Source organism: Podarcis erhardii (genome assembly GCF_964252035.2).
Source record: "Podarcis erhardii genome assembly, chromosome: 16".
In the NCBI taxonomy this organism is placed as follows: Eukaryota; Metazoa; Chordata; class Lepidosauria; order Squamata; family Lacertidae; genus Podarcis; species Podarcis erhardii.
In genome coordinates this window covers 19960602-19985831 of record NC_138514.1, presented here as the reverse complement: position 1 = coordinate 19985831, position 25230 = coordinate 19960602, and the positions used below count along the sequence as shown (strand labels likewise).

Sequence of the window (25230 nt, the reverse complement as noted above, 5' to 3'; positions counted from 1 at the left end):
GGATCTGGAAGGTTTTAACAATGCTTTTGGTTGGCATGCATATTTATGGTATGACAAAGTTAAGATCAATAAGGCCTTTAAGAACCATATTGTCAGGAAAGCAGTGTTTAATGTCTGGACAAAATATAAAGACTTATTGGAAAATAAAACTCCAAGGTGGCTTTCACCTCTGGAAGCCAAGGCCCGAAAAAGACCCAATATGGAGGCCAAATGGCCAAAATATTGGGAAATATTAGAAAAAGATGGAGACAATTGGAAATTGCAGAGTTTGGAGAAAATGAAGGATAAGGTGCGAGACTGGTTACATTATGCTCAGATTAAAGAAGTTTTTAAAAATGACAAAAAGTTAGGGTTCCAGGTGGAGAAATCGAAGTTAGAAACAGAATTGTTAGAACCAAAGACCAAGGTATTATCTAGAATGTATAACTTGCTGCTAAAGTGGAATACACAAGACGAAATGGTTAAATCGGCTATGATAAAATGGGCACAGGACATTGGGCATAACATTATGTTTGAGGACTGGGAAAGGTTGTGGACCACTGGGCTGAACTTCACCGCATGTAATGCTCTGAAGGAAAATGTTATGAAAATGATATATAGATGGTACATGACCCCAGTTAAACTTGCCAAAATATACCATTCGTCTGATAATAAATGTTGGAAATGTAAAGAAAATGAAGGAACATTCTTTCACCTCTGGTGGACATGCCCTAAGGTGAAGGTCTTCTGGGAAATGATATATAATGAGCTGAAAAAGGTATTTAAGTATACCTTCACAAAGAAACCAGAGGCCTTTCTTCTGGGCATTGTCGGCCAGAAGGTGTTAAAGAAGGATCGAACATTTTTCATGTATGCAACAACGGCAGCAAGGATTCTCATCGCAAAAAACTGGAAAACTCAAGATCTACCCACACTGGAAGAGTGGCAGATGCAGCTGATGGACTATATGCAACTGGCCGAGATGACCGGCAGAATCCGTGATCTGGGAGAAGAGAAGTTGGAGGAAGACTGGGAGAAATTCAAGATGTATTTACAAAAACATTGTAATTTGGTTGAATGTTAAGAAGGATGCTAGATTATAAAAAACTGGTCACCACTAAACTAGATTTAAATTTGATGATAAGTGAGACTAAAGAAAATATAAAACTTTTTGGAAGAAGCGCTAGATTATATGTGTGAGTGGACATGAGATTGTAAACAAGTTGATAATTTGTTTGGAAAAATTTTTTTAACGATGTAAATGGGAGCGGGAGACGTGAGGGAGCCCAAAGAAGTGATGAAATTGTTGTGAAAGAAGTAAGATTGTTTATTATGTTTTATATTTAAAAACCTTAATAAATATTTATATATATATAAAAAATATTACTTTCCCCTACTTTGCACTCTGATCTAGGCAAATTCCCTGCATTTCATTCTGCCATCAAATATGCCATCAAGGTATCTGTGCCCCCCCCAAAAAAAATTAGGAGCGAAGGGGAAAAGACGAGAGCTGTGTCTGCCTGGACGGTCATGAACCTGCTCAGCAAGTTTCGCCATCTTCCCAGAGATGCTCTTTTGTTCTGGGCTGCTGGGTAGAGAGAGAGAGAGAGAGATCAGTGTTTCCTCGCTTCTCCCCTCCCATCGCCCTCACTTCAGGTATCTCTCTGATTGGTAATGAGGAGGCAGAATCTCTTCTGCCGGGGCTGGGAAAGTGGCAAAAAGTCAACCCGAAGCACAAGGTAATTGAAATAACAAAGACAAAGAGTGGCTGAGAGGAGGTAACATTTCAGAGTCTCCAGACGATGCCCGGGACTGAAAGCTCCTTTTGTCTCCTGTCCGGCTCGGGGGCTTAAACGTGATCGCTGCTGTGTCACTGCTCCTGTCCAGAGGATGATGGAGCCTGGCAACGGAAGAGGGAGGCCCCCCGAGGGACTCATGTTAAATGTAGGAATGCTCTCTCAACAGCGAAGCCTCTGTCTGCCCGGAGGATGAGGTAACCGACGCAGTGCGCTATGATTTCCCCAGCATCTTGGACACAAACGGCCTTTATCAGGGCGGAAGGCTCCAGCAGAGGCAGCTGCGCCTGCTCTTGCAAATCGGCAGATAGGAACGGCCTGCATGGGAAACTATTACTTGGCAAAGATGGAGGAAGATATGCGTTTTCGGAAAAGGGGCCGTTGCCTAGGACTGTAGTGGGGAAAGTTAACGGGGAAGGAGCTTCCCAGAGTGTTTTTCAACACTTCAACCTGCACCAAGCACTTTGTAGCGGCTTCCACGGCTTAACACAGCATGGGCCCCCCAAACTGCTTCTGTGGTTATAGTGGTACCTTGGGTTAAGTACTTAATTTGTTCTGGAGGTCTGTTCTTAACCTGAAACTGTTCTTAACCCGAAGCACCATTTTAGCAAATGGGGCCTCCTGCTGCTGCCGCGCCGCTGGAGCACGATTTCTGTTCTCATCCTGAAGCAAAGTTCTTAACCCGAGGTACTATTTCTGGGTTAGCAGGGTCTGTAACCTGAAGCGTATGTAACCCGAGGTACCACTGTATATAGCAGGGTCTACTAGGGCAGAGGTACAAGTGACAGAGCAGTTCTGGACAAAAGCCTGCCTTATACGGAGCGCAGCGAAAGCGCACTTTTGAGTCTCCTTGGAAACAACATCTCAATCAGCAGAGGTGCTGTTCCTGTTGTCCCCAGGTCCAAAAACCATATAGGAAAAAAACAAGCAGGCTAAGAAGAAAGCAAAATGAAGCGGAAGAATTGGAAACTTGGGGCTACAGAAGGATTTCCTTCAAATTGGCTTGAAACTACTGAGGGAGGTCATTTCTAAGGCCAGCCTGTATCCCAAAATGAGAAAGATGGCAGTTTCCAGTACATTTTGCTTCCTGCATTTTCAGCTTGGCTCTCACATGCCTAGCACGTGTGCTTTCATATGAACAGCACATCTGCATAGTGCTGGATCAGCATTTCCTACAAGTCATGGCCGTTAAAGAAAAAAAAGCATCCTCACACACAAGTTTCTAGCAATCTTGTTTGCAACCAAAATTCTGAAAACAATGAAATGTCTTTCATTTCCAAAATGAATAAAAAATGAATTAAAAAAATCAAAGCAGCAAACCTACAAACATTTTAAATATTACCAAATGATATAATTAAAATAACTATTTAAAAGGGCCTGTTGAAAGGAGAGCAGTGATGGGGCATTTCAGCACCTCAGCGCTGAAACAGAAAATATTGTTACTGTTACTATTTTATTTATTTATATCCTGCTTTCCTCCAGAACCAGGACTCAAGCTGGCTAACAAAAATTCAAACAGACATGGATAAAGCACGTCAGCTAAAAACATGTTAAAAACAATAAAAAACAAATTAAGCTATAATAAAATTAAAACAATGTTAAAAACAAATACCGTATTTTTTGCACCATAACACTCACTTTTTTCCTCCTAGAAAGTAAGGGGAAATGTCTGTGCATGTTATGGAGCGAATGCCTGCGGGTGGCGGGGGGGGGGGGATCTGCTGCAGTCGTGAGTAGAGGATCCATGGTTCCCCTTCCTTCCCTCCTCCATGGTTACAAAGCATGGATCCACATGGATCCTCAGGATTTTTGCATTGGGCTACTCCAAACTCACTGTCAGATCACATGTCTGTGGCCACAGCATGAACCACAAAAATCATATATCCACTATTTCGTTTAGAATATTTTTTTTCTTGTTTTCCTCCTCTAAAAACTATGTGCGTGTTATGGTCTGGTGCGTGTTATAGAGCGAAAAATACGGTATATAACATCTAGCAAACAAATCTCATAAAAACAGCATGACACTATTACAAGCTCCTTTCTCTTGCAACCTCCAGCAGATGAGGGTAGGTAGGGAGACACAGAGCAGGGCCCCAGTAGTTCTCCAGGATCAAGTATAGTAAGCCTTCAGCTTATGTGTTTAACTTGTGTGCATTAAGTTGTGCATGCTTGGCAAAGTGAATGAATGAATGAATGAATGAAAGGGGGTGGGCAACCAGGAAAAATGACTTTAGCATCCCCACCCACCATTGAACCCAATGTGTATTGACTATACACGATTTTTGCTTTAGGGTCGATCCCTGAAGCATAGCCTCCATGTAAGTTGTGGGCTTATGTGGATTCATATCACAGGAGGCAATTCTTCAGAACACTGTTGCTGGCTCAGAAACCAGGTCATTTGGTGGTCTGGAATAAAAAGTCAGTGCCCTGAATTGCTATTTGTTCTTCTGCACTATGGCTGCTATGCTTTACTCCTCAAGCATCAAAGTTCTTGCAAATTCAATAATGTGACTAAAATGTGTGATTTTTATTTCACTCTATGTCACATGCAGAACTCAACCAAAGTTCTTGCAAATTCAATAATGTGACTAAAGTGTGTGATTTTTATTTCACTATATGTATGTCACTAGCAGGACTCAACCAATGAATTAAATGTTGTTGTTTTGGGTGTGTAGGTGCAGAGGACTGACACTGCTCATGTAAAGGTCACAGCCCTGGAAGAACTGGAGGGCTAAAGAGATAGAGAGGCTTTTGTTTGTAATTTGGGCTGGAGAGGGAGGCCCAGAATGAAATGGGGTGCAGGGTGGGGAAAACGTACACAACCACAGGTTGAACATCGATCATGGGCCAAAGGTCTAGGATGTGGAACCCGAACCCTTGCCACTGGGGAGACCACGCCATGCGCAGCCTCGTCCATGGATATCCCTGAAATGGCACACTAGCTCTGTGGAGCGGAAAAACAGCTTTCAATGGGCGCACAAGTCTTTTAGAGACCCCACACAGATGAGGGCATTCGGACAAAAGGGCCATTGAGCACAGAAGGATGGGAGGGGTTGCAGCATTTTTAAAAGGCTATGAACCGGGGAGCAGGTGGGCGGGGGGAGGATCAGAGCTCCCCTTGCTTCCTACGTGAAACCTCTTTGGAAAAGGCAGAAAACAGCTTTCTAGAACGGAAGCAAAAATCGACACACAAAATGACAACGATGCTAGAAAAGTGTTGAAAGAAATACTTCTTGACCATTTGTTGGGTGGGTGAGGGAGGATGAAACAAAAACCTCCGGGGGGTGGGGGGCGGGGGCGGGGCGGAATATAATTTGCTTTGTGGGGTGGTGGGGGAGGAGAATTTATCAAAATATTTCAGGGTGGAATTGCCACTTCTGAGTGGCCATTTCCTCCCTGCTATTCAACATTAAGAAAAGCCATGTGGGGTGATACCCATAGGTTCCCACAGGCCGCACTTCCTAGAATGCCTTGCAACATCACATCACTCCAAAGCATTCTGGGAAGTGGGGTTGGTGGGAAACGTCACAATGCTCCCTCCAGGTCTTCTTGTTTGCCCACACTTTCCGGAGAGATCCAGCAAGGTTAGCAGGAAACAACTCCTGGGAATTTCAAAGGAATTCCTCTCCACCCACACAAAGAAAGCAGGAGAAGAATGGGACATACTTTTTGAGAAACGAGGGGAGAGGTGTTTCACCCCACCCTTAAATGGAACACCCCACAGAGGGTCAGATTTGAGCATTTCACAATAGCATGGCCCCCTTTACACAGGAATGTACGACTGTTAATGCAGAAGTCAAGGAGAAAGGTTGCAATATATTTTGTACAGGCAGTGGCAGTTTTAGGGCCATCTGGTATGTGCATGACCGTGCATGCGCATGTCGCGCTGAACCTGAAAGTGACCCACAAATGTCACGAAAAGGGGAGGGATGGTGGGTTTGCCGGCTTTTAAAATGGTGTTTCAAATATACACGATTTCACTTGAACGTAACCCCCAAGTAAACAGAGAGCTGCCTGTATTGTTCTTCAAGCAAGTTATTCATAGGAGTCACACAGACAGACCCTACAGTCTTCCACTCAACAGGGCCTCAAATCATAGTAGGATATTTTGCCACAGAACCCTTTGCAAGTCAGAGCTCTCCCTCAGCCCTTTACCTCCATCCCTTCTGGCCTGCGTTCCCACCCTCAACCCACTTCTATGGATCTCGAAAGACTTTCCCCTTCCCTTTTACAAGACAGACTGCTCCAGGAAGTGCTGCTCTGTGGACTGCTAGTTGCACACTGTGGCATTTTTTAAAAAAAAGGTTTTGAAGGATTCCTTTCGACAGGTTAGTACACTCTGGTGCCATTAGAGAAGGCTGCCACCAAGTTGTATCAGCCCCCATGCTGGAGTGGCCTCTCTGCAGCTGGGCCTCCTGCCTTCTCCTCTTAACCCCACACCTTTTTCCAGCAGTCAGGTCAGCCTGCACACCTGACTCTGCCCCAGAGAGAGAGAGAGAGAACAAGGAACCCTTTTCAAAACTGCTCTTGTGCTTGGGAATGCAAAGTGCCAACCAGTAGCCAGGCATTCCAGCTGATGGCTTGGAGCATGGCCAAGTTTTCACTCCTTTGTGAAGGAAGGATGGAAATGGCACACAGGCGATGCCATCTAAATACATTCAGTTTGGGCACATACGTCTCTGGAGCTCAAGGGCGCTTAAACTCCAGATGGCAAGAGGATTAGCCACTGAGTGCTGGCACCGAACTGATGGACTGGAACCCATTCCCAGAGGATGCTGACTTCTCAGTAGGGGCTCAGCTTAGTGAGGTGGGAGTATCAATCACTTACACAGAACTAACAGCCACACCCTGCCCACATAAAACTGTAAGGTGCCAGGGACACTGACAATATGGTATAAATGATAAACAGGTGAAAATATTCACACTTTGACCATACAATTTAACATTTGTCTAGCATTTTAGATCCAGCAATCCTAACAAAACCCTTGAAAAGAAGGTCAGTATTATTATATCTACACTAATGACAGATAGGGAATCTAATGAGCATGTGGCAAAGGTGAGATCTCAGTTTACAGCTCATAGTTTCTAGGAACTATGGTACATACATGACTCAAGGACTTTAAACAAACTCATTTCCTATTCTAAAACTTCTGGGATCAGAAGTTCTCACCTGAAAGGGGCTTCCTCTTGTGGAAAGTCCATGTAGTAACGAATAAAAAACCTCTCAGAGTCCTCTCGCTCTCCTTCCAAAATGACACTCCCGTTCAGCTTATTGATAGATGGTAACCTGCCATGTTCAAAAGAGGTGGAAATGTTACCATCTCGAGAAGGGAAAAAAGAATACCCCCCAAATTTAACAGACAACAGCAAAATGATGAGTATTGCGTTCCCATGGGATTTCCCCAGATAATTGAAAACATGAACTCTTAAAGGAAATGTGTTTTATTATGCAGGTGCCTTGGTGAAGAGAATTTAATCCGAAACCACATGTTAAAATTTGAACATAAATGCATATGTGACAGGATTTCAAAAGAGCTTTTTAAAAAAATAAATAAATAAATAAATAAATACTGGCACTCAAAGTATTGTAAGTTCAGTAAGGTGTTTGTTAAGTGTTGCCTCCCGACTGTGCAGAATTCAAACAGAAAGGCAGCCAACCCTCAGGTAAGGACAGGAAGGCAAGTTAGAGATGCAAATGTTTTGGTCATGTCTGATAGTGGTCTACTCCTAAGACTTCCACAAATGCAAAAAGGAAAGGATTTTGTGGAAGAAATTTGTGGAAGAAAAAGAAATTTGTGGAAAAAAATTGTGGAAGAAAAAGACTTCCACAAATGCAAAAAGATGGGGAATTGCTGAATGTTAGGGAGGTATTTTATGACAGAGCGACTCTCTTCACACATAAAGCTAAGCTAAACTGTGGCTTAAGCAGAAGATGGTGGCTGCTGTGTTCCTCTGTTGGTCCTCCTCTTTTTGTATCACCCAGGGCTGAGTCATGGTATGTCTTAGTGCATCATTGGAACACAGGCTTGTGCTTCCCAAACACAACTCAAAGTGGCAGTTCTGAGAGATAAGACCATGAACGTCTTTTCCTACATGAACCTGAACGCTTTGTGAGATCTTCAAAAGAGGTGCTCTTTCAAAGAGTTCCACACCTTTGGAAGTTAGGGAGGCAGTCAACAGCATGAAGGCCTTCACTGTTGCAGCACCCAAACCATGGAACAGTGGAATGAATTCCCTCCTGGGACATGCCCTCTCGGTGCCTAATTTGATGCAGTTATAGGACAATTGAAAGCTGTTTTGATTTACTCAAATTCTTGGAAGGATTTGCCAGTAAATGTTGTAATAATGGTGGTTTCTGTTTGAGATTTTGTATTTGGGGAAAGGGGGTTATTATTATTTTTTAATGTAACTTGTGTTTTTATATTGCGATTTTATGCTGTAGCAGCCCTGAGACCTGTGGGTATGGGGCAGTATACAAATTTAATAAAGTATTATTATATTATTATTGTTGTTGTTGTTTTATGATTAGATGAAATACTTAAATCGAAATAATTTTTTAAAAATTGTTTCCATAAGCTACTTCAATAGATAGAAAAGTGGGGCATTTGTCTTTTAAACAAAGCTATATAATTTTAAGTTCCAAGTGCAGAGTTTTAGCCATGAACATGTTTAGCCAAGATGACAGATTTTATGCAAAGAACACATACACTGAAGTTCGTTTCAGCAGCACCTAGCCTATGTTGCTAGCTTGTAGGAAATGTGGGATAATTCTTTCATCAGACTTATTCTCAATAATCCAAACATTCTTAAAAGAGTACAGCTAGCCAAAAGAGTTCAGGAACCTGAATAAGGCTTATAGATCAACACTGTCCCCCAGAACTGAGGCTGAGTTCGGAACAGAGAACTGCATTTATGGGAAAAGACCTGCTGAGCGCTTGAAAATAATTAGCACTCAAGAAAGCTCCTTTTGACAAGTGAGAACACTACAAGGCATGTTGATGGATGGGGAACTCCCCCTCAAAAGATTTTGATGAGTAAGGATTCTATTGCCCAATCTGCAACCAAGCTAGGACAACTTCCTTCCTCTGGTACTCAGCAATGCACTTTACCAAAACAGGGGTATCAGCTTCGACTCAGAAAGCTTACTGTTGGTCTGATTTCCCCATAGATCCTTCAGTTTGGATGCAAGGATGGTATTTTGGCATGTTTGGAAGCAAGGTGGCAGCTCCTCCCAATATGTGGAATAATTTGACACCCACAAGAGAATATTATTTCCTGCTTCTATCTTCCCCCCAGGAGTAAAGAGTTCAGAGCTCATACGACTCAACAGTTGTCAACTCCACATACAGGCCGTTTCCCACAGCTACTCCCACACTCTACCTGCTCAAAAATCTGAGCCATTCATGGTTGCTTTATTCATTCATTAATTTTGTATCTGGCCCTTCCTCCCAATGGAGCCCAGGGTGGCATCAAAAGGTTTAAAGGCCACACTATTTTGGCTGCATTAACCCAGAATCAACCAAGAACAACAACAAAAAAACATCTGCAGACCTGGCTATTACCAGCTTCCTGCGCTCCTCATTGGTGTATGGCTGAAGGAGAGGAATACCCAGTAACCTCACTTCCTCGAGCTTGGGGAAAGAATTGAGTTTGTCGATGTCTCCCCAGCACTGCAGACCTGCTTTAAAGAAAGGGAGTGTTCAGGGAAGGAAGGTGTCGGAAAGGAGCAAATCAAAATAATTGGGTGTTCTTGTGTCTGTGCATAAAATTGACTGGGGAAAACAAGGAGACATTGACATTCCACCAGTACATGTGCAATCAGAATTATAAATTACTCTCAAGCCTAGTCTATGGATGCAGTCAAATCAGGTAACACAGTGGATTGGACCACTTCCATTTTTGGGTGGACGTGGCAGAACATTTTTTGAATGTTCACCCATGTAAACGTATCTCAGCCTGATGTGAAGACTGTTCTATCCTCTCAGGATTCTAGTGTTTCATGACTGCCTCAGTTTGCCAAATGCATGGACCTAGCCTGTCACAGAGGCAAACCAAGACATGCTAGTGAATCAAGCAGAAAATCCCTTTGGTGTCCCGCTCATCCTCTCATACACAGACAAGCAGTAAAAATATAAGAAGCAGCTAAACTAGGTACAGGGAACCTTTTGCCTTTCAGATGCTGCACAACTACAACTCCCAAAATCCCTTGGCCAATGACCATGCTTGCTGGGGCTGATGGGAACTGTGGTTCAGCAACATCTGGAGTGCCCCACTCCTGACCCATACGGCTTGAGGAATGAAAAAAATGAATTTGAATTCTAATGAGATGTGCCATCCTCATTTTTCTAAAAAGCTTGTATCTCCCAATACCCTCTCCCATCGCTCCTTGATCACAAAAAACAATCAAGAGCCAGTCAACTAGGCTAATACATCAATGGTAAACAAGATAGTATTTCACAGTACAGTAACTTCATGCTTTAGGAAACTGCACGGGCAGATGCTGAAGAACACTGGTCCACAGAGAAATAAGTGATGAGGTGTAGTTTAGGAGTCAGCAATAAAACCAAAATAAAATTTACAAGTGGGCACAGACCAATGCTTCCTTCCTTCTCATTACCATATTAACAAGATCATGTTGATAGAGGCAGCACATTCAATTGCAAGATTTGAAGTGTGTGTGGATGTTAGAAAGATTTATAGCAAGTCTTAAATCTGGATCCAGAAGGGGATGCCTCACTGGGGACCTCACCTGACTTGTGCAGACTGATGGATCGCAAGTGTGGAAACAGCCTTGCCAGAGAATCTTCTGAGTCTTCAATGGCTGTCAGGTAGTTATTGGCCAGAACCAGCGTGTCCAGTGATGGAAACATTATCCCCAACTTTCGGATTTCAGTCCAGTCTTTGAGATTATTGTCAGTTATGTGGAGCAACTTGAGAGAGTGGCAACAAACTGGAGAACAAGACACTGTTTTATAGTCGTTAAGGCACAGGAAGAGTTCCTCCAAGCTGCAAGAAGAAAAAAATTAAATGTATTATACAACCAAGGCTTCTAGTGAAATAGAAATAAGTTATAGACATGCAGCAGAATGAAGTGGCAATGTCATTTTCTTGAACTGTCATGTGTTAGGCTGAAGGTAGGAAAACTGGGAGAAAAACAAAACAAGCCTTGCAATATAGAAAGTTTGCACATCAGGAATGTCAGTAATCTCCCCTAGGGCTTGCCGATCAGAAGGTTGGCGGTTCGAATCCCCGCGACGGGGTGAGCTCCCGTTGCCCAGTCCCTGCTCCTGTCAACCTAGCAGTTTGAAAGCATGTCAAAGTGCAAGTAGATAAATAGGTATCGCTTGGGCGGGAAGGTAAACAGCATTTCCATGCACTGCTCTGGTTCACCAGAAGCAGCTTAGTCATGCTGGCCACATGACCCAGAAGCTGTACGTCGGCTACCTCAGCCGATAAAGCAAGACGAGCACTGCAACCCCAGAGTCGGCCACGACTGGACCTAATGGTCAGGGGTCCCTTTACCTTTACTAATGAATAAAAAACAACCCCGCACCCACCACAATCAACAGGCATGTATAGGGAAGAATGACGCAGAGTTGGAGCCCATCCAGAACGTTGCAACCTGACATCTAGATTTTTAAGAAAAAAATTTGCAAGGAGGTCTTTAACCAGAAGCTGTCAGCCAGCCACCCCTTCAAAGGCCGGCATCTTCATTATAAAGTTCTTGATAATGGTCTTGGTCTTGGTAATTGAACAGCATCTCAGAAGAAAATAATATATTTACAGTGGACCACCATCATTTGAAATCAAGATTGGGGGGCAAGGCTTTGCATCGGTGTACTTGGCAGTTCAGAGTTAGTGCGATATTGGAAATAACATAATCTTTATGTGGCACAAATCCTTTGAAATACAGCAGAATGAGGTTGTGGACTGTTCAGGTGATATAGCTGGAGCGCTTCAGACTATAGGCAGAGCACAAGTACTTCTGAATGCTCACCACCACATAAAAATAAAATCCCTCAAAGGAGAAAGGTAGCACAGCAGAGAAAAAAGTTCTAGTCCAGAACTTTGCCTATGCCGAAGTGCTACTTGCAGGGAATTTGGTGCATTCATATACATAGACTCCTACCTGCACTTCAGAGTGGTTCAACCCACTCTACCACCTTATTACATGGCACTGTGTAGAACAGCCCTACGTAGGGAGGAGAGACGATGACTTTCTTCTATATTAGGAAGTCCTGGTTCAACTCTTCGCCTCTACATGAGCTTGCAAATTAACCACCTCTTTTGTCTAAGGTTAACACAGCTCAGCATCCTGGTCTACCTTACAGAGTTACTGTAGGGATTAATGCAGCTGAAGCTCTCTGAACATTCTAAAATATGGTATACATGCAAACTTTTTATCATAAATGTAACAGGCTGCTAACAATGACAGGCTTCGGAACAGCCACTCGCCCGATTGATAGCAACAGGTTGCAATCAACTCAAGCTGACATGACTAACACAGCTACATGGGGGCAAGAGGACTAGTACAACTTTTTAAGCTACTAGGTTAGTTATGTCCATTAACTTCAATGGGTCTACTCTAAGTAGGACTAGCAACCCTATAGCTGTTTTCCTAAATGAATTTCACAGCTGTAACAAGCTTTGAACTGGGGGCTTCTGATCCAATGCACAAACTTCTGTTACTTGCTGTTTGATACGCCAATCTGTCCATAAAGGGCACCTGCCCTTGCTGCTCCAGGCTTACTCTGGCAATTCTTGCAGTATTGTATGGACCGTTTCCCAGGATGCTTTGCTGTTGTTGAGCACAAGTTTCCGAATGCCGGCAAAAGACCCAGCACACGTCCTCTCTAAGACCGACAGATTCAGAGGGTTGGAGCTCAGGTTCAGAAACTCCAGGTGGGGGACGTTTGACACAATTTTACTGACCTGAGCAGAGAAAGAAGAAGAAAAAAGGAGAAAGAAAAGCATATCAGGCAGTAATCAAATCTCAAATATTTTGTCCATGGGGGCTGGGATAAGGACAGGTCAGGATGGGACCCAAACTCCCAGTACGGCTCACTGACTCAAAGAATGATACAAATTCTAACAGCATTCAAGATAGTTATCTGTAATTCATACCGCTGCTATTTGCAGATCTAGATTGATTGGCTAATTGCTTGTTCACCTCAATGCTTCATTTAATTGCACTCTTTTTTATATATCTGTGATAAGGGGAAAAACCAGATCACTGGCCGGCTTCATAAAATCTACTTGAATGACAGCTAAAGGGGGAACAAAATGCCTCTCAAGAGCCAACATTGGTCAAAAGGGCTATTTCACCAAGGGTTATTCATTGTTTCTGCCATCTTGCATGCACTGAATTCCATTTCCAGGAAAGAACTTTTATTCCAGAGATTCTGAGTTTTCATTCTGCCCCGCTCCACAAAGCAAATTCCTAGATCTCTTAGGGCTTCAGTTTGAAAAAAAATCAAGCAGTTCTGTGGTCAGAAGGCTGCAGCCTTCAGGCAATGGACCATCTCATATTGTCTCTGGCTTTGCATCCCTACCATGAGTTGCTGCTACAAACTTCCTTATCCACCTCGCTCTCTCTTACAACCAAAATCAACCTCATTTAACAAAACAGGCTACAAAGAGATGTGGTACAAAACTGAACGAATTGTCGTTAGTAGTACTGGCTCAAAGAATAGAGAACGAACCTCAAGTCTACAATCAGGCAAGCGAGTTTTTGTGGTAGGTGGGCCCTGACACGATAAAGCAATTGGGGCATCAATGACAGAGGCTATGTAGTCAGGATTGTTTTAGAACCAACAGAGAACTGGGGTGTTATTTCAAGTGGAATGTACCCACAGCTCAGTGGCAAAGCAGTTGATCTGCACATGGAACAATCATGGAATAACAAAACTGTAGAGTGGGAAGGGACCCCAAGGGTCATTAAGTCCAACCCCCTGCAATGCAGAAATCTCAGTCCAAGATTCAATTGCTGGGGTTGCTAGTTAGAAGACTTTTGGCTTGCCAGACTTGGAAATGTCCCTTGAAAGGCCCCTGCCAGTCCTAAGTTTCAGGCCCTGAAGGGCTGTGACCCCGAAGGTTTGCCAACATATAGCATGCATGGCAGCAAACGACCCACCTCCTCACATATACACATTCCCCCAAATGCCTTATGTGAGCACATGTACCACAGCCTCTGGTCTCCAGGATTAGAATATGCACACACAGTCTGGCGGATGTGAAAAGACAATGGGAGTGAGTCACTTCCATCATGTCTGTCTTTGCCTTCCCACACCTCCTGTGCTCATCAGAGCTCTTGATGATCATGCTCTGAACCGTGGGAGAGGGTACCTTGGTGTACGGCTTGTGGCTTTCTAGGGATTTCTGGTTGACCACTGTGGGAAGTGACGTGGGATGCTGGGCTTGTACCAGGGCTGCTCTTATGTTCTTACAGGACAAGACGAGTTTTCAGACCTGACAAACTAAGGTTTGCACAAGCCATAGTTTGTTTATAAACCATAGTTTGCTTACAAACCAAGCCCCCATATCACAATTTGATTCCTTTTTTTGCATAAAAACATAATTTGTCAGGTCCAGACAAAACAGTAAACTGCACTTTGCCACCATCTCCTCTCTTGTGTCTGAAGGAAGGGGGAAGATGGAGCACATGAGCACAGGATCTCAGGCCTTTATGTGCTGATGTTTGAATGCAATCTTTGTTGCTTTCACTGCAACAAACTAACATGGCCATTCCGCTGGACGGTCATGACCACGAGACTGGCATACTATTGACTGGAGCACATTCAGAACTCCATGTAGGTCCAAGTAGACATGATTCAAATTTCTCAAGGGTCAGGGGTGGGGTGGGGAAAGACAGCGACAGTTAAGGGCTTTCAGAAGGTTGGATAGAAGGGTGCAGCAATGTTAGCTTCCAACCCCTCTTGCCCACTGGTCCAAGTATACTGCTAGTAAGGAATTCATGAAGCTGATTGACCTCTTTGAAACCATCTTTCCATATGCTGGTAACAGCCAGGTATGTTTCACAAGCCAGATGGAACCCCCGAGAAATTGAACAGGTACCAAGTTAGAGGGCAACTATCTCCCATATAAGGGACACGGGTGGCGCTGTGGGTTAAACCACAGAGCCTAGGACTTGCCGATCAGAACGTCGGCAGTTTGAATCCCCGCGACGGGGTGAGCTCCTGCTGCTTGGTCCCTGCTCCTGCCAACCTAGCAGTTTGAAAGCACGTCAAAGTGCAAGTAGATAAATAGGTACCGCTCCGGCAGGAAGGTAAACGACATTTCTGTGCGCTGCTCTGGTTCACCAGAAGCAGCTTAGTCATGCTGGCCACATGACCCGGAAGCTGTATGCCGGCTCCCTCGGCCAATAAAGCGAGATGAGCGCCGCAACCCCAGAGTCGGCCACAACTGGACCTAATGGTCAGGGGCCCCTTTACCTTTTTATCTCCCATATGGTAGGTGAAACTGTGGCAGCTCAGCAGGAGCCACACAGGGCAGTAGACTGGTGTTGGGTGCCCTAAAGAGACTCATGAGCTGAGAGATGGAAGTTAGAGTAGGCCTTACTGATTCAGGAAGAGGAAGCTTATGCTCCAGGGAAGTTGGGAGAAGGAATGGAATGCGAAAGAAGTTCAAAAGCCTCCCAGATAACAAGCTTTGGGTCCATCACAATAAAGCTGAGCTGGCATTTCCAAATGTGAGTTAGAATCCACCTGGAAGAGCCAAATCTGCCTGCAGCAAAAGCAGCTGTCCGTGTAACTGTTCAAACAATCTCCTCTACCTCATGCCAGTCTTCTAGTTTATTGTCAGACAGATCCAGTTCGGACACATGAGCACAGAAGGCAGCGATCTCATTCTCATCCCCTGCACAGGTTATTCCACAGCTGTTCAACACCAGCACACTTGGGAGGTTGAGACGATCTGGAAAGGCAGGAATGACAGTGCATTAATTTGTGGGGTGGTCTAATTTCAGCAGATGAAAAGAATAGCCTGTACAAGCTGGGGGAAACCGAGTCAGATCACACAATAACTGGTGAAAAAAACTGCTCAATGAAGAAATGGGCAATGCATCACATTCATAAGCAATTTTGCCTCAACAAGCTGGTTTATGTCAACTATATGTGATAATTCACTTGCTATAAGGATTCAGGCCTTCAGGTGCTTTTCTTCCCTGCAGACATTTAATAGACAGCCATAGGTAAAAATAACACTGAGACTGTCCCAAATTCACTTAGTTCACTGGCCTTCAAAAAAAGATGGCTGATGACCCAAAACTGGGTTCTGCTCAAAGCTAAGCTGCTCATACTGGTGGTACCATTTCTAAGTTCTGGAATGAGGAGGAGGAGAGAGAGGGGAGGGGGAAAAGACAGATGTAGCCAATAACTACAGTTAAGAATTAAGTGGGTTGCATATGTAGGTTGAGATTAACAGTGTTCACCAGACATGAAAAAGTTGAAGACCACTACTTTATTCAGGATGTCCCCATGTCAAGGACTGCAAAATCACATCTGGTTCAGCACCTGGAATTCCCAGTAAGGGTACACCGAAAATTCATCCTGATTGCCATTCATATGTGTATATGGGTCAGTTATTTTTGTTATCAAGGGCTGCTTTCATGATGCTTTATTGACATGCCATGAATTGCCTCAGCTCTCACTTGGTGGAAGGAAGATGTCTTAAAATAAAATAAAAAACAAACCAAATCTGTGGTTGCTATCTAGGGCAGAGTGGACCCATTGAAACCAATGAGTTTTAGTCATGCCTGACTTCAGTTCCTTGAAGTGGAATGCTCTCCCCAGGGAAGTTCGCCTGGCACCTTCATTTATGCACCTTTATGCACCAGGCAAAAACATTCCTTTTTAACCAGGCCTTTGGTTGATTTGATTGACATCCTATGCCTTTTTACAGTGTGTTGGGGTGTGTGTCGTCTTGTTTTTATTTTGATTATGTATTTTGTGGTTTTATATTCTGATTTTATTCTGTGAACCACCCTGAGACCTGCGGGTATAGGGCGGTATATAAATTCAATAAATAATAATAACAAAATAATTGATTTCAATAGTTCTCTGAGTAAGACTGAGTCGGATGCCACTCTGTAAATAGGCATTTTCTTAAGAGGCTTATTTGTTTGAATCGTCCAAATTTCTTTTCATGTGCTTTCAATTTTGCTGTTCTCCTGTTTTTGGCTTGTGTTTCTGTTTAATGATATATTGTCCTGTTTTTCAGACCGTAACCACTTAACAATATTTTTGAAATACTAAGCAGTATATAAATGCTTTTAAATAAATAAATAAATCTTGATTTTGGTGCAAAATCATGACATGTGTACTTCTGAAGACTGAGTGTAACAGTCCCAAACCTGAGACAACCTGATCACATACCCCAGCTCAGGATCCAGCTTTTTCGACATGATGAGTTCATCATGAGCCCAATACGCGCAAAAATTGTATTATGCAACCAGGTGGTTATTCTGAACAGGATCCCAAACCCCATATAAGATGTCAGAGACAGTGAATTATGACAAACACTGAAGAGGGGAAATCAGCAAGAACATTCAAAAAGACTGTTTGCTGAATACGCTTGATGGCAACATCAAAGATGGAATCATGTAGTAAGCTCTTACCTCTCTGTATGTTAAAGTGCTTCTATGTGAACAACAACATAATGGGTAAGAATGTGAACAGAGCAAGTGTAAGATCCACTGTGCATTTTGGGAGCTGCTGAGCAGAGGGGAGGGGTAGGTTTGAGGGCTGCGCCTCAAATAAGAGACGGGCAATCTACTGCAACATATACAGTATTATTTCAGCATGTTAGAAGACAGAATAGGTTTGTGGATAAGGTGACCTTTTTATCATTTCTAGGCCCACAAATGAAGACTTTAGAGGACTAGGCTGGAAGTTTTTGTTAAGGTGACTCCATTGTGGTTCATTTTGAGTGACATATGGTGCATTCTGTCCTTGACTGACTCAACTTAATTCTGCTCTTTTCTGTCAAACTCAGTTACCATCATTTCCACCCAAATAATTTCCTCGTTCTTCTCCCTTTGGGGATGGTTGCGATACAAATCAACCTGACAGCACTTTAAAATTACGCTGCATGGTATGTTGTGTGTGTGTGTGTGTGTGTGTGTGTGTGCGTGGTGGGGAGGGGAGTTTGCATTATGGAAAGAAAACTAGATCTAGGTTTAGCCACTCCCCCCATTCATATAATTGGTGGAAAGATTGAATAAGGAACCCTATCTCAAACAACTTTTCAGCCATGTCCCTTGGAATGTCAGACAAGAGAAACACACTCCTACATAAGTCAACATGCAGCCAGAAATTGTACCTTTCATAGGTGAGCCCTGAGGTGTAGCTGGGACATGAACGCCCATTCCAGGACCACGGCGGTACGGGAAGTTTTCGGGGCTGTATTTCTCACAGAGAACTTGCATGAAACTTCTCCCACTGGGCAGATCCATGGTCCCTTCCTGAAACTCTAGAGTTCGGGGGTGGGAGACATACAAACAAAACCAAATCACACTTTGCAGCAGCGAATATCCGGGTCCATTCTCCTACTTAAGTGAGACCAATTGGAAAAACACAAGTAAGCAGCCGTTCTGTCTGTTTGGGATTGGCTGTCAGGAATTCCCCCAGCTGTGTACTGTAAGAAATAAAGGAAATGTGAGATATAAATGACAAGCGACCACGGGTGCACAAACACACGTGTACTGGCAAGTGTCTCCCTCACCTCTGGGAAGCACTTGGGAGGCCTTCCAAGCAGTTCAAGAATGCAGCAGACAGATACACTCAAGCCCTCCTTCAAAGTCTGGAGCTGGCTGAGAGATGTCCTCTTAAGATTATGCTGCACTCCAGAGGTGTCCTGAAACTCTGTATGATGCTAGATATAAGACTCTGTTTGCCGCCGCACTGGAGGAAAGGAAGGATCCTGGAAACCACAGGTCTGGCTAATCAAAGATCTGTTGGCCCCTGCCTGTGAGCCAAACAAACCCATTCAGCAAAGGTTATCAACTCACTCACTGCTGCACGTTCCCATCAGCCTCGCTCAGGGATGAAACCTAGGAAGCTCCTTTTTACCTGGTTAGGCTACTTGCCCACCTAGGCAGGGAATGTTTACTTGACGTGCTACCTGATCCTTTGAACAGGAGGTTCCCTTTGGGGTTGTGTGCATATTTTAAAATTTGACAATTATGAACCACAGTAGTCAAAAAGACACATAAATGAGAACACCTTAGGACTAACCAAGCAGAATACATTTACAGTCCACTATAAGCCTATTTCAAGGGGTTACTTACCGGTCTCAGCATCAGCTCTCCCTAAATTAACAGATGCGACTCTCAGCAGATGGCATTCAGGAGAACCCACTCCATGTTTTCAGAGGAGAAACATCACATGTCCATGTATTTCACTGCATAGGGGTGTTTTTTGGGGGGGGGAGGGTGAAAGGTGGGTGAGAAAAGGAAGACTGTAAGCAACATTATTTGCTTTGAGAAAAACTGAACAATTTGATTCTCTCTTCCAAAAGAGCAGGGCTGTATCCAATGTTCTCTGCCTGCCAGCACAAGGGCCCTTAAGCAAGAGGAATCCAATGCAAGAATTACAGATTGCCCAACATTCCTCTGGCACAAAACCTTTCACCAATGATGACAAATATACTGCTAAGTGACTTTAAAATAGCACTGCATTGGATACAACCCATAATAGCAGCCTTTCTGGATCAAACTAAGGTTCATTTGATCTAGGTTTCTGTTTTCAAAAGAAGCCAGCCATACACTTCTTGGAAGCAGTGTTAGAACCTTAAGATATATAATCTAGGCCTGACAGATCAAAAGTCATATTTTGCAATAGGACTTTTTGGTTCCTGAAATTCATTCTGATTGTGGGGATAAAATATAACAGGTAGAATTCTGCAGGATGTGCTGCTAGTGTGTGTGCAAACAGTCAAGATCCAAGGATTCCCAGGCATGCGTCTCCAGATGGTGATGTCAGGAGCCATCCTGGTGCCCAGGCATCTTCATTTGGTTGCAAGTGGCCATAGTCAGGTGCAAAATACACCTGGTGAATTTTGAACGCTGCTTGGAAGAAGCAATGGGCTTAAGTGAAATTCATGGAAGATGAGAGTGTCACCAGTATTGTGCTGCAGGGGCCATCAGCAAGAAAATGGCCTTCAAGCCATGCCTGTTGACTTCCTGGATGCATCTGGTTAGCCAATGTGGAATGCTGGACTACATGAGCTTTGGCCTGACCCAGCAGGACTCTTAAGCAGAGAACACTACTATGCAATCACTGTCAAGTGTTGGTTTAGCCTGTTTTCCTATTAAAGGCCTCATTTCCTTACCAATGATATAGCCTTGGTAAGGATTCCTTGGTGCTTATATTTGACAGCCCCAAATTAGGAAGTTCTTCCAACAGAATGGTAGATAGGTCATACCCCAACTGCACCTTCTCTGGTATAAAAGAATATTAGCAGCTGCCTACCACACACTACGCAGGTGGTGCTGTGGGTTAAACGACAGAGCCTAGGACTTGCCGATCAGAAGATTGGTGGTTCAAATCCCCGTGACAGGGTGAACTCCCGTTGCTCGGTCCCTGCTCCTGCCAACCTAGCAGTTTGAAAGCACATCAAAGTGCAAGTAGATAAATAGGTACCGCTACGGCGGGAAGGTAAACAGCATTTCCGTGCGCTGCTCTGGTTTGCCAGAAGTGGCTTAGTCATGCTGGCCACATGACCTGGAAGCTGTATGCCGGCTCCCTCGGCCAATAAAGCGAGATGAGCGCCGCAACCCCAGAGTCGTCCGCAACTGGACCTAATGGTCAGGGGTCCCTTTACCTTTACCACACACTACAACATCAAATAAAATGTTCTTGAAACTCAAAAGTTTCTCCTCTAAGAAGCAAGTATTCTACATACACACAGGAATTTACTGCAGCCTGTTTTAGTGAAAAGAGCACAGAAATAAAAATCAAGAAACTTTATGGAGGAATTATTAAAAGTGAAAGGGTTCTATAGGTCGAACACCAACTGCCACTTCTGAGATTTAGAAAGGTATATTGTACTGATCATCAGGCTTACTGGAGTAATTTTATGACAAAACTCAAGTGACAATAAATCCATACATGGGAGCTAAGTAACCTTTTATCTGAGTGTACTTTTCCCCCTGAAAAGAAGCAAACTTAAAGCCGCATGCACTCTGAGAAGCAGAAATTATTAAAGAGGCAGGCCGCAGCTTTAAAGATGGAGAATGCAAATGAAAAAGTCAATCACAAGCAAATTATTTCTTCAGTTTTTCTGAAGGACACTATAACACTACTGAGGAGATTTTCCTGGTATTAGAAACCCACGTTCCTCTTTCCCAAGAGTTGGGATTCAACTGGGGGAAAAAAAAGTCCTCAATGAGAAGCTCTAAACTACAATAAAAAGCCATGACCTTGACTTAATGAAGTTGAGCTATTACTCCCAATAAGTGGATTCTTTGGGAAATCTTCCATTATGACTTATCTATACAAGTACAAATATACCAAAAGGTTTATCATACTGCTAGAGTATATACCATGAGCAGAAGTACCTTATTGCATTATTTAGCTACAATACACCTTCCAAGGTATACCTACCCTGCACTCAGCTCTCACCTGTGGATCCTAGAAGCTGTCAGCATGTTTCAGCAACCACCCTCTGGGAATGGCTTTGACTGGCTGGCTAAACCAGGTGAGAGTAGCCAAAGGGTCTCAAACCCTTGGTGAGTTAGGAACTTTCCCTGCATGCAAAGACAAGCTCTGGTGGATTGAGCAGACAAAATCAATAATCTCTTGACCAACAATAAAGAAGGCAAAACAAAACAAATTCCTTCCAGTAGCACCTTAAAGACCAACTAAGTCAGTTCTTGGTATGAGCTTTCGTGTGCATGCACACTTCTTCAGATAAAGTGGGTATCTGAAGAAGTGTGCATGCACACGAAAGCTCATACCAAGAACTGACTTAGTTGGTCTTTAAGGTGCTACTGGAAGGAATTTGTTTTGTTTTGACTATGGCAGACCAACACGGCTACCTATCTGTAATAAAGAAGGCAGTTTTTGCACAGGCTGTAGAGGGCACTGAGGAGAAGATAGGGCTTATCAACCTTAGAAGGTAGTCGGAAAACTCTGATCCTAAACCTACATTGCTTTGCACGACATCTTCAGACGAAAAAGAAGAAAACCCTACACAAATCCAGAGCAGAGTCCCTAAGCCAGTTGAATGGTGTGTTGTACGCCGCCTTCCGACAACTCCTGCAGCCAAGCTGGTGCCAAATGCATTGCTCTGCTTTCCTTGGAACTTTTTTGTGAAGCTTAGTAACTGAAATGGAGGCTGGTATTGACTATTTAACAGAGGAAGCTGCTAGCTGTGCAATTTTTTTTTAAAAAAAATCAGTCTTGCTACTTATGATTCCTTTTCATCGGAAGTTTCCATACAAGAAGTCAGTCATATGTTACCATAGGCAATGCTGGGCTAGGTAGACATATGGTGCCATTCAACCGTCTTAGGGATTCCACTCTGTATTTGTGTAGGGTCTTTTCATCTCCCAAATGCATCCCGCAAGGCAGCAGAGGTTTAGGATCTGTCTTCCTTCTCCTACATGGGCTACTTTCCCAGGTTGACGAACCCCATCTGCTCCTCACTTCCCTCTACTGCACATGCAGAAACTGCCTTCTTGATCAATGGACCCACTCTTGGTCTCATCCACTCAAACCGCCATGAAGGGGGAAGTCCCTAACTCACCAAGGGTTTGAGACGCATCGGCTAACCCTCCTCTGATTTAGCTGGCCAGTGGAAGCAGTCCCTGGAGTGTGGCTACTGCCACAAGCTGACACCTTCTAGGAACCACAGGTGAGAGCTGAGTGCAGGGTAGGGACCAAAGGTAGACCAACTAACCCAGGAGGAACACAATGTGTCCTCCACTGGTGGTACTGCCCCTCCCCCAACACCCAGACAATAGGAAAAAGCAGTAAAGAGCCCAGGGTTAGAAACAGAATGCTTGACTAGGAAGGTGGACAGTGGACTGATGCAGCTGGGAAAACTTTTATGTTCCTTTTTCTTGAAGAGAAAGGTGCAGACTTCCTGATAACACATCTCATATTTGGAAGTAATGTACCAATAATCTCCTGTTTTAAATTACTGTTTCAGTAAATTCCATTACAGCCGAAGCATACTCCTAAAAGCTGGATATTAACTAAACATGCACCATTTGTTTGCTCTGTTATTCCAATGGATAATGACAGCCATATGACTACTAGAAATGCAGAAACACATATTTAAATGATTAATACCTAAAGCACCACAGTCCTTCTAATTTGCTAGTTATGCATTAAGGTTTAAGAACTAATACTAAAAAACAAAACAAAAAACCAACTTCACACCTAGAAGAGTTTTTTCAGATCAGCCAAGGACATGCAACATGTGTCCTTGAATGAGTCGCCATTTTTAAATCTAAAGTCTATGCTGTGCAAAGAGCAGGCATATCAGCCTGTAATCTGAAACGGCTTTTGTGAGTCAATAGATCAACAATAAGTAATCTCATAACCAGCCCTCTCCAAACCTCAAAATTGACAAAACTAATGAATATCAGAGGGTTTTTGCCTTAGAAAAACCCTAGCATAATCAAGCTATGCCAGTGCAAGAAGCGTCAAGTTTAGGTCATCCCCCAATTAATCAGAGAATCAAAGAACGGTAGAATTGGAAGGGATCCTGAGGGTCATCTAGACCAACCCCTTGCCATGCAGGAATCTCAACTAAAGCATCCATGACAGATGGCTATTCAACCTCTGTTTACCACAACCACCTACTGGGCACAATGGTGTGTGCCAATGGGAGAGAGGAATTGCCTTCTTTCTCAAAAGGCAAATGTGTTCTTTTTGGCTACACATATTGCAAAATGAAAGTTGTGACTATCTCAAGCGAAACATCAGCAAGAACTTTCTGACAGTAAGAGCTGCTGGACAGTGAAACAGACTACCCCAGGAGGTGGTGGACTCTGTGTCCTAGGTTTTTAAGCAGTGGTTAGATGGCCATCTGTTATGCATGCTCTAGTTGAGATTCCTGTATTGCAAGGGTTTGGAACAGATGGCGCTCTGGGTCCCTTCCAACTCTACAATTCAAACAGAAGCAATTTTTGCCAGTGGAAGTTTGCCCCACCAGCCTCAGCACTGTGCCATCATCAGCTCGCTCTGATCCACAGTGCTTTTTCTGTCACTGTGGTCCTCAGCTGCCCCGATCCTATAGCCTTACAACTTGTGCAAACCCACATCGCTTTCTTCTTGTTGTTTTACTGCAGAAGGTTTGTCCCTAATGACATCTAGTCACCCTAGCCACCCAACCGTTCCTGCTCTTAAAATCCTAGGGGTGCTGCTGGATCCGGCCAAATGTCCGCCTAGTTCCAATATCCTGTTTCTGAAAGCAACCAGTCAGGTACCATCTTACTTAAATACTGTATGTTGTTCCAGCGTTTTGTTCCAACCAGCCTGATCATTCCAGGAAGGCAGCACCGCCACCCTCACGCTTCTCGTTTGACTCCTACATCTAAGTACTTCAGAGGAAGATTACCTCTAACTATTTCTAATTATTTATATCAGGCAACACGCACCCCCCCCGGCTGCTTAAAAACAGTTGTCACGCCAAATGCCCGGGGGGAGGAGGGACTCCAAAGCAAGGGACAAAGGTGACCGGCCGCCCCCCACAACGCCTAGAGGTAGACTGCCTCTGAACATGGAGGCTCCTCGCACCTCAACACCTCTTCCATTCAAATTTTTAACCCCTGCCTCTCCGTGTCGGGCCTTCCTGCCTGCCCTGACGGGAAGCTGGTAGGGGTGGGGGTGACATTCTCCAACACCCCCCCTACCCCACTCCTGACTGAAACCATTGCACCGTCCCCCCCTCCTCCTCTTCCTCACCGGGACCCCAACCGCTTTTAGGCTACCCGTCCAGCCGCCTCGTCCTGTATTGACCCGGAAACAGCTTTGCTCAGGTTGGAAGAAGCAAAAAAAATAATAATCCAAACATCACGTGACTTCCCCAGCTTCGGGGGTGGGAAGAAGAGAGCAGGTCACGTGAAGCGCCTCTACGGCGAGGCGGAAGAGGCCAGCGGTTACCATGGAGACGGGAGGGGAGGAGAAGGAGGAGCCTCGGTTCCGGCCTGCAGCTGCACGTTTCCCGGCAGGCATCGCGCGCGCAGAGCGGTGGTTCTCCTGGCGGCCGCGCAGGCGCGCGCCTCCTTTGTCGAGCGGCCCGCCCTGCTTCCTGCCTCTCCGTCCCGACCTTTAGCCGCCACCGTTGGCGCCGAGGGAGCGTCGTCGGGCGGCTACGTAGTCCGAGGACTCCTCTCCCCTGAGGCGGGGAGGCCGGCAGCGGCGGCATGACGCTCCTCAGCCACATAATTCGGCTTTGTGAGGCTGCTGCCTCAGCCTCAGGTGCG

The 25230-nt window shown here is 44.3% G+C and overlaps 1 protein-coding gene across 3 annotated transcripts in view; it reads right to left on the bottom strand.

Moving 5' to 3' along the window:
* TBCEL (tubulin folding cofactor E like) overlaps positions 1-24984 on the bottom strand; it is a 28264-nt gene extending 3280 nt beyond the window's left edge. Inside the window, exons 1-8 of one of the 3 annotated variants that reach the window (XM_081843151.1) lie at positions 24908-24984; positions 19081-19193; positions 18114-18263; positions 15568-15707; positions 12526-12707; positions 10525-10781; positions 9327-9453; positions 6946-7062 (exon numbers count right to left, since the gene is read on the bottom strand). In XM_081843151.1, the coding sequence (XP_081699277.1) occupies positions 6946-7062; positions 9327-9453; positions 10525-10781; positions 12526-12707; positions 15568-15707; positions 18114-18246 (956 nt within the window). In that variant the 5' untranslated portion in view covers positions 18247-18263; positions 19081-19193; positions 24908-24984. Of the gene's footprint in view, positions 1-6945; positions 7063-9326; positions 9454-10524; positions 10782-12525; positions 12708-15567; positions 15708-18113; positions 18264-19080; positions 19194-24709; positions 24885-24907 lie in introns of those variants that run through there. The other 2 variants (XM_081843150.1, XM_081843149.1) reach the window with 2 other exon arrangements.
* Positions 24985-25230: the final 246 nt, after the last annotated feature.